The sequence below is a fragment of the Patella vulgata genome, chromosome 9, assembly GCF_932274485.2.
Source record: "Patella vulgata chromosome 9, xgPatVulg1.2, whole genome shotgun sequence".
Lineage (NCBI taxonomy): Eukaryota > Metazoa > Mollusca > Gastropoda > Patellidae > Patella > Patella vulgata.
The window spans coordinates 36,813,641-36,828,913 of NC_065887.2; the positions used below are offsets into that span (position 1 = coordinate 36,813,641).

Consider the following 15,273-nt stretch of genomic DNA (forward strand, 5'->3'; position numbering starts at 1 on the left):
GACTGGCTCTCAGGTGTAGGGCTTTCAATATTAACGTTCAGGGCTGCAGGGACAGAAAATCACCCTTTTCAAACGGGAGATGTCAGGGGCGGATCTAGGGGTGGGGTGGGGTCCAAACCCCACCCTACTCAGCTATATAAAAACAATTCTAAAACAACACTTTATGAGAAAAGTGTAACGGTCGTATGCTTTATCCTTTACCATCAGATTGTGGGATGGGATTGGCATTCAAAGCGCGAAATAATGATATGTGTGATATCACAATTAATGCTTTGCATCAATGAAATGTGATTCTATTATTCATATAAAGATTGACATTAAACAGGATGCTGGATTCCTGGATCCGCTCCTGGATGTACATGGCGTTATTTTCTACCCAAGCTCAAACATTCCCTCCTACCAATGCCAACTAACGTCCACTGCCTACCAACGCAGACTGTCCGCATATGCTAACCTGGCTGGATAATCTTGATTTAAGAGTTCTTACAAGATCAAATTTCTTTTAAAGGTCAATTGCTTTTGGTTTCATTTGAACATAAAATGAACTCCAAGAACAATGGGCTGGGTTGTTCGAAACGTATATCAGAATTGTTATTACTTTGACGGTTTGAAATCAATATAAAACCAATGTAAACATTAAAATGGTATGAACTAAATAGAAATCAATGTAAGCTTTGAATTCTAATAACTTAATAGGTTCCAATTGACCTATTTGAATATCCAAACATTAAAAGCAACACAGGTTGTGCTTCATATTCCCGAAGCAATGGTCCGAGAAATCCCTCTCTGGCCATTGCTGGATTGGCTTCTGATACTTGAGCTTTTGAGGGAGTTTGTCTATTTTTCCCGTTTCACCAAATCTTTCCCAAGTACAGCAACATGACAGCCCTTCGTTTATTCTGGGTCTTCCCTAAAACTTTGGACAGTTGTGACACTTCGGGGACAGATGTGACTATCCTGGTCACGACAACAAATAAAAATGGCTGTGACAGTATCATCTAGGACTTCCTTCGACTTCACGTTGTTATAACTATTTCCAATGATCAATTAAGTCTGAAACCCTGTTTAAATTTATATAACAAATACAGCAAACTATAAAGGTTAAATACAGGAAACTACAATATCTATGATAGTACTTTTCGAGTTATTAAAATATCTACGGTCTGAGTTTAGCATCCTTTACAACTCAGACCTAACGGTTTAAATACTACATTGTCTCTATCCCAGCCTCTCAGCCGAGGAGGCTACGGCGTTCCCCCAGAGCTCCGAACGACGTTTATCTTCCAGCCTCTCAACAAGTGAAATTAAACTCGCTCTTTCTTATATAAAGATGATACATGCAGGAGTCAGTATTGAGCCCCGGGAAATTGACCAGGTACTTCCTTTATCGGATTGGTCAGATACACAGACACTACCCTGGATTTCAACACAGTATAATTATATGGGCACCTAGGAGGGCGGCTAATCACATTTCTAACGCATGGGATTGGTTGTTAATCGGACCATTGACCAGTCATAATTTGGAACAGAAATTTGTTTTCGTTAAAGCTCTTTCGTTAAAGAAGTGTTTAGTGGGATTGGGTATAATCAAACAAAACACTGCGAGGAGTATGGTTGTGCTTTATCTTTGTTGACAATTCATCAAGCACCTGAATAATTAGTTAGTTTGTATAGAATCGTCTAAACGATAACGAATTGTTATTAAAATTTGTCTAACCGATAACAAACTGTTATTAAAATGGGTTACGTGTCCCTGAATATAAATGACACTGTGTATCCTCAATATTGAATTTGAATTAGATTACTATTTCGTTTCGTTTATAGTGTTATGCTTGGTTATAATTTAACTGACGAGACTGTGACAGCCGTGTTCTGCCAGTGATTGTTCTTGTAGTTAATCATATTCTACTCGTAAACCCAACAGAAAAGAAATTTGTAAATTTTAGCCATAATTTTCAATTTTCTGATACACTTATGAATTAGACAATAATTTGTAATATTACTTATAAAAGTTGAACTCCTTTCTATCAAATGTCATTGGCAACACGCTTTTTACATTACAGATGTCAATAACTCCCGAGGAAATGGCGATAGCTGATGAGGACACAGGGCAGAAGATCGTCCATATGGTCCAGATGATCAAATGGAAGAGCAACACCACCAAAAACAATGGTTCTTGTTCAGCCTTGATTATCAACTCCACCCAGTCCATGGCGAATAAATTGTTGGGTGAGGTTACAGCACGGGGCACTGGCCTCAAAAAGGGTATAGTTGGTCGAAAGGCTAAATTCCACATTCTCACAACAGTCGGCACCATTATGAATCTCCATATTGACGTCCGTGGTCCTAACAACGAAATGAACAGTGAAAAGATTGTGAGTATTGTTTCGGGGGTTCGTTTATCAGGTTTAAACGATAATCAAACAGACGGTCAGCAGGTCATCAAAACCTCTGATAGTCACAGAACTAAATATATCAAAGACACGTTAGGAAATGTCTTCGTGCGTCAGAAGACCCTAGAGGAAGATGTCCAAGACGTCATTCCATTTGACTGCCAATGCGTAGGGGAGGGTCGTTTTCAAGTGACTTATATACCAAGTTCAGTCGGCATTTATGTAATAAATATTAAGTCAGAATGTCGCAACATTGAAGGAAGCCCTTTTGAAGTTAAAGTGAACGATTGGAGTAGTTCCTGGAACCGTGTCTCTACAGTAAAACACGTCCCTTTTGATATGCTGTCTGCTATTGATGAGAGTCAAACCCAGCGGAATCGTCAGCGTGCCCATAAAACCAACAGCGATCGACATAATTCCAAAAACTCGATAAGCAAGATAGCGGGTGTTTCGAAGCAATTGACGATAATGCGAAGACGAGTTTTGAAAAGAATCATCACCAGAAATGGCGAAGAAATTGTCCTACACGACGCCGCCGTGTCACCTACTCTGTCGCGACAAAGCAGTGCCGATATATCAGACATATCTGAGGATGAAGGTGCCAAACGACTTTCCCCGCTTGATTTAACAAAAGGGTCTGCAACGGACCATGGTTCCCAAACTAGAATGGCCGCCTTACTTCCCAGACCTATCATCCCAGTTAGCTTAAATTCGAACCCAGAGGACGGTAGATCTAAAACTGACAGTCCGCCACAAAAGCGCCGACTGCGGCCTTTAACTCCCTGTAGAACGGAAGTCATATACACCGATGAGTCTGGAATAGAGAGGAGAGATACAGAAGGTTTTGATTCACCGGATTATCCAGAACCAAAATATAAAATCATCATTGATGATCTTCACGCTACTCCTAAGATGGACCTGAATCGCTCACTTGTTGATGACACAACAAAAGACACTCCAGATGACTTCAAATTCCCACAAACACCACAGAGTTATGAGAATAGAGATCCCGTCGATTCAGCTGATGAAGAGACCTGTGCTGAAGATGACCTTAATGATGTTAAGAATACCAATGACGAAGATGATGTTTTTACGTGGGATATCCCTAACCCAAAACTGCCAGCAAAGAGAACTATGTCAGATGACGTTATTCAACGATCGCCTGGACACGGGTTCTTTAAAAGCAAATCAGTAATGCATGACCACTCAAGAAATGTACATTCTTCAAAGATAACGACTTTGAAATCAGCTAGTTTGCAGAAAGCCTGTTTTTACATAAGTAACAAGGCTTTCTCGCAAAGTTTCAATTCGACATCAGAGACCGATAACAATGATTCACCGGGTTTTAATTTCAATTCATTGGATATTAGTCGACCAGGGTCCATTAATTCGGATAATACTGACGAGGTATCCGATCATCAGGATGCCGATTTAGAATTGACCGAAATTAATTCCACAACAAAAAACGCTACAGGATCTTCTGATTCAGGAGATGCAGACGCCATGGAGTACGGGAGTAACGATGATAATGAAAACTACTTAAGAAAGTCCTCTAATACTACTTCTAAACAGAGACGGAGTAATTTACTCCGACAGGCTACGTTACATTGTTCCCCGACATTATCCGATAACACATCAAAAGAATCAAGCTGTGACCCAGTAAGTTTAGTTCGGTCTAGAATAAAAGTAGACAAATCTACACAAGTAAAATATGATGAAATAAAAGCTGAAACTGGGTGGAATTCCAGAATTTATACTCTCCACCGAAGAAACTTGGATAATTCTTCGGAAATATCCACAGCGACGACGGGATCAAACGAAAACACAAATCGCAAATTAGCAGCGTTGCAACAACTTCTCGTGAACAGTCACCATTCATTCTTTCGTCCAGTGTTTGAGGATACAACTGATTTTGGACGAGTAATGCATCAAAATGAATTGTGCGAGATTAGCAACATAGAAAATCCCAGTCTAGACATTGGTGAAAACCGGTCTCGACAATCCACAGTGGAAACAATTGATAGCGGTATCGACGACAGTCAAAGAGAAATTAGTGCTGGTGGGGTGATCAACGGACACAGACGGCTGTCGCGACATACATATCCCTGGGAGATCAACTTGGACCCAGACTTGACTAAAGGCAGTAGCTGCAGCTCGATGTCACCAGATGAAGAAGAAGGCAGATTCCGAATGTCTAAATATATACATGCTGCTGTTAACCGAAGCATACAACATATACTATCCCAAGGATCCGACACAGATTCTCCTGAAGTTGTCTCGTCGCCTGGCATCACCGAGGAAGGCAGTTTATCCGATTCAGAAGTCTCATGCCTCAACAGTTATGAGCGACGAAGAATCTTCAAACATCAACGTATGCAACGTCAAATATCAAGTAACTCCAGTTCTGGCAGTGTTAAAGCTTTTGATAATCTCGGCATGAATATCTCTTTGCAAGGAAAGCGGTTCAAATTTAGAACCTTGACAGTTAATGATGGCGACTGCTTTTTTAACAGTCCTATGAGCAGCAAACCATCTGATCAACTATCTCCAGAACAAAATGTTCGCCTTTCGACAGTCAGCAAGGGGGAAGAAATAAGTATGGACCGTCTATCTCCATGTAAAAGAACCGTGTCGTGTAGCTCAGATGATAGTTATTGTGGATTTGGATTATCCAAGAGTCAACGAAAAGATTTTCTCGGAAACCTGGCTAATTTTCAGAATCTTAATGTAAGTTCCTGTGACCAATCTCAAAGTATATCACGGGACGCGAGTCCAAATTTTGGGGAAGAGGTCAGGGCTTGCGACAAAGAGGTTGAGCGGGTGACTTCAAAATCTGACTTGGATAGATTTATTCCAGATCCGTATGAGATAACCAATATGTTATCAGATAGTGATAACCCATTTGATAGTGATAATGGTCAGAGCAGTGAAGTCTTTATTAAAGAGTTCATAGACAATAATTCACATCTCTTATCTCAGAAGAGTCCAATCGAAGTAGTCCCTAGTGCCTTGATCCAGTTCAGTGCTGAGAATATCTATGCTTTTGGATCTGGTTTATTATTTGGTGCCGTCGACGTGAAAAATCACTTTCAGGTAAAACTTACTTATGTTTCGTATTGAAATAGATTCTGTGCTTCAATAATTGGCATGCATGCAAGGGTCTTTAAAAATAAAATCAGAATAAGGGGGTCAGTCCTACTCCTTGCGATATAAAACACGACACGTCAGTCGACGTTAGACCATACAATTTAAAGTGCACGCGTTGTTAAACCATTCGGCTACCCCTTCTGTTAGCACTCTGCTTCCCGTGTTCCGAATTCACCTTTCACCAAGTAGGTTCTGTTTCTAAAATCACCCACAAGTTTCATAAGCAGCAAGTTATTGTGGTTAATCGTTCTACAACTATTTTTAACAATTTTCATTTTTAATGTTTAGTAAATTTCGACCCCTTTTTTTCTATCTCAGAGATTTATTACGTCATTTAGTAAATAAGTAGTTAGTTAGTTATATTCTTCATTAATTCTACGAGACCATTTATTAAATGCGTGTTGTGACAACCTAATAAGAATATGTAATCTAAATCCACCTTATTTGCAACTCGATATTCCAATACTGTTACTATGGTGACGGTTTATAATGTCATTTGATATATTTCCTACATTACTAGCTAAAAAGCTGCTAACATTGTTTTCGTGTTTAAGACCTGAAGCATGAAGTTAGTGTGGTGGTCGTGTATTTGGCACAATAAGGTTCTTAATGAATATTGTACGATATAATGAATATTGTATGTTATTTCATCGTGTCATAATCTCAAATGAAACAATTCTAATAAGAGATTAGATAAATGGAAATCCACGTCAAATCCAAGTAGATATTTTACAGCCCAACTTATATATCGACTTTAATGGGGTGGGTGTGGTGGTCATAATTACATTGATTAATCGAAATCGAACCGATGTTATGTTGGGTTTTTTTTTTTATAAACAATATTTTTATTCATTAAATCTGAATTTGGATTGGGGAACAAGCTATGCCTATGTGTAACCCATCACTCCTGTTTAAAAACATGTATATATTATAAATACATGTATATACATACATAATTACATAAATATAGAACATCTAGGATACATAATGGATAATATAAAGACATCATTTTAAAAATATAAATACTTTAGTAGGTATATAGGATACATAATTGATAATATAAAGACATTATTTTAAAAAAATACTTTAGTAGGTAGCAATCTATTTTGAAAGAACTGTTTGGTAATGTTGGGTATGGTAGGGCCTGCACAAGGGACACTCGTCCAATACCTCCAAACCCCACAAACGAGTCGTGAGAGGCGATGATATTATTAGATAACAAATTAGATGATTGTACTGTGTGCAGGGCTGGAAATAATGTAAGAATTGTTTTATTGTGATTTAAATCTTTATGATAAATGAATAAATTTTTGAACTTCATGGAAAATAAGTGTATTTATCTCAGAACTTATGTTTTGTTGAGCCATGCAACAGACGACTGGTCGTTTTTATGCGCCCATAATTTTATGTGGACGTAGGACGTATAATTGTCGTCGCCCCTGCCCGTCCGTCCACAATTTGCTTGTGAACAATCTGCAGGCCCGATTTTATCCGATTTTAACGAAACTTGAAATATAGGTTTATCTCCCAGAGATCTCGGTATTTGCATGTATCGGGCCGTAACTTCATGGATTATGGCCCCTGATTGTACGAAAAATTTCGTTTTTAGCTTGTTGACACTCTGGAGTCACAATTCGTATCCGATTTTGATTAAACTTGAAATGAATGTATATAACCTACAGATCTTCGCTCATATATCGGGCCGTAACTTCCTGTATTATGGCCCCTTATTGTACGAACGATCCCGTTTTTAGCTAGTGGTCTCTCTAGAGATCACAATTTTTAACCAATTTTAAAAAAAACGTTTGAATATATCAACGTTACACCATAATGACGATTGAGTTCGAATTTCGTGAAAATCGGCCCCTGTTAAAGTGTTAACGTATTTAATATCAAGGTTGTGGACCCTCTAGAGGTCACAATTTCGATCCAATTTTGATGAAACTTAAAAAATGTGTTTATATCACAAAGACCGCGTTTCCTTTCGATGTTCGCGCATATCGGACCGTAACTTCTTGGATTATCGCCCCTGATTGTACGAAAAAATTGGATCAAAATTATAAAAAGCGTTTAAATATATCATCGTTACACCCTGGTGATGGTTGAGTTCGGACCGAAACTGCCCAACAAAATGGCCGTTCCTTGAACGCAAATTGTGTAAATATATGTAATACCAAGGTTGTGGAACCTTTAGACGTCAGAATTTTTATCCGATTTTGATAAAACGTAAAATATATGTTTATATCCCTAAGATCTCGGTTCCTGTCGATATTCGCGCACATAAGACCATAACTTCGTGGATTAAGGCCCTGAAAAATCACATTTTTTAGCTTGTGGAACCTCTAGAGGCCACAATTTTATCCGATTGTAAAAACTGTTTAAATATATCACCGTTGCACCGTAATGAAGGTTGAGTTCGAATTTCAGGAAAATCAAAACGCCTTCTAGAAGTCGCAATCTTTGTCGGATTTTGATGATATTTAAAATATACCTTTAAATCCCAAAGATCTCAGTTCCCTTCGATATTCGCGCATTTCAGATAATCCGATTTTTTAGCTTGTTTTTAGCATTAGCGGTCACAACTTCGAAGATCCAGAACATTATTTACTCGTATGACCCTTACATTCAGATGCAAGAAAACAGACAATTCAAAACCTTCAACATAATTATACAAGCGATTGCCATGCAATTAAAGCCTACATTTTGCAAGAGATGGACAGAGAACAAGCTCAAGAAAGAAGTGCTTTTTCGTACAATCAAGGGCCATAATTCAGGAAGTTACGATCCTATATGCATGAATATTGAAAGGAACCAAGATCTGTGGGTTATAAACATGTATTTCAATTTTGATCAAAATCGGATCAAAATTGTGTCCTCTCTTAATTTAGAGGTTCCAAAACCTTGATATACCATATATTTACAATATTTGCGTACGAGTCGAAACCATTTTGTCCGGCAGTTTTGATTCGATTTGTACGAAATTCGGACTCAACAATCATAAGGGTGTATCAGTGATATGTTCTAACGTTTTTGTAAATCGGATAAAAATTGTGACATCTAGAGGGATCACATCCTAAAAACGCGACTTTTCGTGCAATCAAGATTCATAATTCAGGAAGTTATCATCCAATATGTGCGAATATCGAAAGGAACCAAGATCTTTGGGTTATAAATATGTATTTCAAGTTTCATCAAAATCGGATATACCATATATTTACACTATTTGCGTGCAAGAGGCGGCCATTTTGTCCGGCAGTTTTGGTCCGATTTCCACGAAATTCGAACTCGGCCATCATAATGGTGTAACTGTGATATATTGGAACGTTTTTTTTTTAAATCGGTTAATAATTGTGACCTCTAGAGGGACCACAACCTAAAAACAAGATTTTTCGTACAAAATTCAGGAAGTTACGATACGATATGAGGGAATATCGAAAGCAACCAAGATCTTTGGGTTATAAACATACATTTCAAGTTTCATCAAAATCGGCACAAAATTGCAATCTGATTAAATTACAGATCTATATTTCGTTTCGTTTTTTTATACTGTCGATGGCCTACACTACATGAAGATCTGACAAGTTATAGCGATAGGTCACGTCAGGGGTCAAAAGACCGACTTATGACCCTTTGACGTCAGACATTTGATTAACCAATCAGCATTGATGTTACTAGTGGATTACCCACAGTTCCGTGAAAAACACGCCTAAAGCTCGCCGTAACAGACCGTTTCATTGGCTTATCCCTGACACCATTCAGAATACGAGTTAAATAACAACTCTTCCAGATCCAAGTGTAGTAAAGACAAGTAAAACGAAATTTTGAACTATAAAAACGAAACGAAATAGGATCTGTGTTTTAACCAGATTGCACAAAATTGTGACCTCCAGAGGGTCCACAACCTTAATATACCAGATGTTTACACTATTTGCGTACAAGGGGCGGCCATTTTGTCTGGCAGTTTGGTTCGATTTTCACGAAATTCGAACTCAATCTTCATTACGGTGTAACGGTGATATATTCAAACGGTTTTTTAAATCAGATAAAAAAAATTATAACCTCTATAGGGTCCACAATCTAAAAACGTGATTTTTCGTACAATCAGGGTCCATAAATCAGGAAGTTACGGTCCGATATGCGCGAATATCGAAAGGAACTGAGATCTTTGGGTTATAAACTTACATTTCAAGTTTCAACAAAATCGGATAAAAATTGTGACCTCTATAGATTCCACAACCTTGATATACCATATTTTTTACGCTATTTGAGAACGATGGGCGGCTATTTTGTCAGTCATTTTTGGTCCGATTTTCACGAAATTCGAGCTCAGCCATCCTTAGGGTGTAACGGTGATATATTAAAACAGTTTTTTAAATCAGATAAAAAAAATTATGACCTCTATAGGGTCCACAAGCTAAAAACGTGATTTTTCGTACACTCAGGGGCCATAACTCAGGAAGTTACGGTCCGATATGCGCGAATATCGAAAGGAACTGAGATCTTTGGGTTATAAACATATATTTCAAGTTTGAACCAAATCGAATAAAAATTGTGACCTCTACAGTGTTCACAAGCTAAAAACGTGATTTTTCGTACACCCCAAGGCCATAATCCATGAAGTTACAGTCCAATACATGCCAATATCGAAAGGAACCGACATCTTAGGGTGATAAACCTATATTTCAAGTTCCGTTGAAATCAGATAAAAATTGTGACCTCTAGAGTGTTCGCAAGCAATTGTGGACGGACGGACAGGGGCGACGACAATATACGTGAAAATGCGGGCGTATGAAAAATAAAAGACTTTACACCAAATCGCCACTTGGCGGACATTTGCTAAATCTGCCTATTGCAGGTCTTTCTTTGGGCCTGAAATATTATCTAAATTATTAATTAGACATTAATTAACTTCTCCAGACAATAATCAACTCTCGATGCCTGCGATATTAAGTGGATTTGAATACGTTTTTTTGATGGATGATTTAACGTTAAAATGGATAATCGCGAATTTGTTTATTATTGTACCAACGGTGGTAATGACGACTGATGCTAGCCAAAAATTGAAATGGCTAATACCAGGTTCAGAGTGAAGCCATTTGACTAACATTTTTAGCATATTCTTTTTTCATTATCTATTTTTCAACTATTATAGCGAGAACTCACAGCTTCTTATCTGCTCATACCTAATGGCCCTTTAATGTATGTATATGTACATTCATGCTATCTACGTGACATTGTTGGGATGATAATGAATAGTGTATGATATTTAACTTGCCTGTATTCCCGAGAGAGAGAGAGAGAGAGAGAGAGAGAGAGAGAGAGAAGAGAGCGAGAGAGAGAGAGGGAGAGATGGGGTTTAACGTCCACTCGACACAAACTAGGTCATTTCGGAACTAACATATGGTTTTATTCACATGACAAGCCCATAATTAACTCCTAGATGATCGGATGGCCGAGATACTGAATGGATTAGAATACCAGGCCATATAACGTTAAAATGGAGAATTGGTTTGTTATCGTAGCAATGGTACTTGACAGTCTAGACTAACTTCAATATATTCATTTTCATTATCTTTTTTGAACTATTATAACATAATGTATCTAAATCTTACATAATGAACCATCAATGTATTTATTTTTTTCTATGGACCATTATAAGGTCCATGGAAGAACTTAATATATAGGCTTTAATCTGGTATATTGGGGTTTAAGTTACAGATTTATTAAAGATAATACGCCCATTAAAATACACAGTAACATTTGTACATCAAGTCATTAGCAGGATGCTAGGTTTATTTATAGCTCTATATATTAATAAGCAGTAATTGATTGTATTTCAGGTTTATGCTGAACGATCGGATAATGGTTGTTTAACGGTGGGTATGTATGGACCACGGCCACACTGTGTGGTAGAGACGGCAGTCAACTACACCGGAAGTGATATATATGAAATAACCTACCAAGTCTCAATACCGGGACAATATGTTATATCAGTTAAATGGGCTGACAAAAATATACCTAATAGTCCATTTATGTGCAGTGTAGAATAATTAAATATTTACTGAGGGCAGTGTTTCAATCAAAACATTCCTGATTTGGACTTTGATACAATCCCACAGAACTACTGTTCTGCAAGGAGCGATGTAAGAGGGTACTAGGTTATATCACAGTGAGCTTATTGCTTGAAGTATTTCCTTTGAATATTCTTGTGTCGGTGTCCCTGTTATAGCTTTGAACCATATTAAATGAGACAATCTCTGTTTTTGATATTATTCACCTTGTGTGGCCTAATTAATCTTTGTTATGTTTGTAAAATTGTTAACTTATTTGTTTCTTTTATAACATGGATTTAACAACAGAAAAATAAATTGTTGCTTCTTAATCGTTTTGATTGATATCACACAATACCGCATCTGGAAAGTGGGTTTTTTTTAGTCTACCAGACAACAGACCATCGCTGGGTTGTATGAAATGTGTACAGTAGTAAATTGAATCGTAAAATGTATTGACAGATATGTCTCCGATTTGTCCACAGTCTAACTTGAACATTATTATTATTGTTCGATTTATATAGCGCTTACGCCCCATTAAGCTGTTTTGTCAAATTAAGTCAAACTGGAAATAAATCTCACGATCACAGACGGTTGCCAAGGCGATTTCTAAACATATATATATCTGAAAGTATTGATACCTGGTGATTTGATGACCCTACATTTCAACCTAACAAACCTCTCAATTCTTGTATCCTTCCGCCTCAAAATCATGAATATTCACCAAAACCTGGTAGAAAACGTATTTTCAAACCCTTCTCTTCGATTCTACACCAAAAAATCTACAAAAATCGCCATGCAAAAGGGGGAAAAAGGGAGAGAAAGACTAAAAATAACTTTGTCCGTATGTTTTGTAGGGGGAGGTCACTCTTTCCAACGGTGCATTGAAATTCGGTTTAGGGGAAACGGATTCAATAGATATCTAGAGTAAGTGATGTTTTATTTTAGAGGGAAAGTCATTCTGTTCAACGTATGCAATAAAAATGTTGAGTTTTATTTTAAAGCGGAATTTGACTTTGCCTATTACAGATCTGGATTGAGAGAGCAGGGAATATTTTTTTTACTGTAATAGTCGCCCTCCTAGGCGTATAGTACGGTGGCTGATAAGGGACATGAAAAATAATATAATTTGTTTTTTATAATTTTCACCCAAGTCAATTTTAATTTTCACCCAAGTCAATTTTAATATAATTTGTTTTTTAAAATTTTCACCCAAGTCAATTTTAATATAATTTATTTTTTTATAATGTTCACCCAAGTCAATTTTAATTTCCACCCAAGTCAATTTTAATATAATTTGTTTTTTTATAATTTTCACCCAAGTCAATTTGTTTTTTATAATTTTCACCCAAGTCAATTTTAATATAATTTGATTTTTATAATTTTCACCCAAGAATTTCCACCCAGCGCGTGACGTCATCTCAATTAGCCTCGTTTCCATTGTAATGTATTATGTTTTATCTTATATGGTTCTCATACTGTAATTAGCAGATTGCAATGTATTATGTTTTACCTTATATCAAATAGATATTTTTATACGCCCACATTTTCATATGGACGTATATTGTCGTCACCCCTGTCCGTCCGGACGTCCATCTATAATTTGTTTGTGGACACTATACAGGTCACAATTCTTATCCGGTTTTGACGAGACTTGAAATATAGGTTTATCCCCAAAAGATCTAGGTTCCTTACGATATTGGCATGTATCGGATTGAAACTTCATGAATTATGGCCCCTGATTGTCACTTCTTTTAGTGTGTGGACACTCTAGAGGTCACAATTATCGTCTGCTTTCTTTCGATATTCGCGCTAATCGGATCTTAACTTTCTGAATTACGACCCTTGATTGTACGAAAAATCTCGTTTTTAGCTTGTGGTCCCTCTAGAGGTCACAATTTGTATCCGATTTTAAAAAAAAAACGTTTGAATATATCACCCTTACGCCCTAATGATGATTGAGTTCGAATTTTCTGAAAATCTGATCGAAACTGCCGGACAAAATGGAGAGAGAGAGAGTGTGTTTAACGTTCACTCGACATAAACTAGGTCATTAGTGTTTTGGAAATTATAGAATTATAAAAATCAAATTATATTAAAATTGACTTGGGTGAAAATTATAAAAAACAAATTATATTAAAATTGACTTGGGTGAAAATTATAAAAAACAAATTGTATTAAAATTGACTTGGGTGGAAATTAAAATTGACTTGGGTGAAAATTACAAAAAACAAATTATATTAAAATTGACTTGGGTGAAAATTATAAAAAAAACAAATTATATTAAAATTGACTTGGGTGACAATTACAAAAAACAAATTATATTAAAATTGACTTGGGTGAAAATCAAAATTGACTTGGGTGAAAATTAAAAAAAAAAAAAAATATTATTTTTCATGTCCCTTATCAGCCACCGTATTTTTCACGTCCCTTATCAGCCACCGTATTTTTCATGTCCCTTATCAGCCACCGTAGTATACGTCTAACAACTAGGGTAAAGGCACGGTTGTAAAAAATCATCCTCTTCAAAAGGAATTATTAAATTCACGGCTTGCCTGATATATTAATTATTTGGAATAGGTTTATTACATAGTAAAATATTAAATACAAACAATTTATTTTTATTTATTTTTATACAAAACTCACAAAAATTAGTTAATATTACACTCAATGTTCTTGTTAAAGTTCATGCGACACTCACTATTTAGGATAAGTTTGCTATATCATATTTTTAAGTTCTATTTTAAAAATGTATTAAAATAAAGCCTTAAAATAGATGTATCTATAAACAGTCCTACCTTGTTACAGAATAATCCTATTAACCTTATAATTCACTATTGCCAATTGAGAAATTGGCAAAAATATCATTTTCAACTTCAAATTCAAATGTTTGAAGATAGCTATTCCGGGGGGGGGGGGTAGAAAAACAAGGGTGGTAATTGTGTTATTATTTCCGGGGTCAAGGATTTATATGTAGGAGAATGATACCTATGATCGTATAATAGTGAGTTGACAACCTATTGAGCAAAAGACATAGAAATAATTATGTTTTGACTTTCTTAGAAAATATGAAATTCTCGCTTTAATACTACCCTCATTTACTGTGCCCACTATTTATGATTTAGTTTCTACATTCACTTTTTATAAGTTCAGACAGCACCCCAACAACTCTGAGGGAGGTAATGGGGTGTTCTTAATGGAAAAGGAAGGAAATGTCGGGGTCTTCTTAAGCAGTGTTATTGATGACATCTGAGGTTGGTCGATTTATGCACGAAAGTTGATCGCTGTACGCAAAAATCGAATTAAATTCGAGATATCGACGTTTTGTCCGACCTCCCACCCCCATGGGAAGGGGACCCGCAACTTAATAATCAAGGTTCAGAGTACCGGGCACCGCTGTCCACGCCTCTAGCATGGTATGGTGGAATATTGTGCGCGATTTTTGAAACAACCAGTACCTAGCTCCCTTACTATAAAGCCTACAGCCAAACCATCACAGCACGGAACGGTTAAGAACGTGCACAATATGAATGTAAATTGTGGTGTTTTTTGTGTAGAATTGTTAAATCAATTATTTTGGATTGTCATCAATATTATTATTTCGAATGTTCTGTGTCATCTAAAGCATGTGAAAAAAACAAAACATAGATATAAAAGCTGTTGTAAATGCCCTTTTATAGACC

General features: G+C 36.6%; 1 protein-coding gene across 1 annotated transcript; it reads left to right on the top strand.

Annotated features, from left to right (window-relative positions):
- Positions 1–2,859: 2,859 nt before the first annotated feature.
- LOC126832458 (dentin sialophosphoprotein) lies at positions 2,860–11,647 on the top strand. The gene is made up of 2 exons (XM_050563234.2): positions 2,860–5,486; positions 11,381–11,647. The coding sequence occupies exons 1-2, from the start codon at positions 2,862–2,864 to the stop codon at positions 11,588–11,590; spliced, it is 2,835 nt and encodes a 944-aa protein (XP_050419191.1). The 5' UTR covers positions 2,860–2,861; the 3' UTR covers positions 11,591–11,647.
- Positions 11,648–15,273: the final 3,626 nt, after the last annotated feature.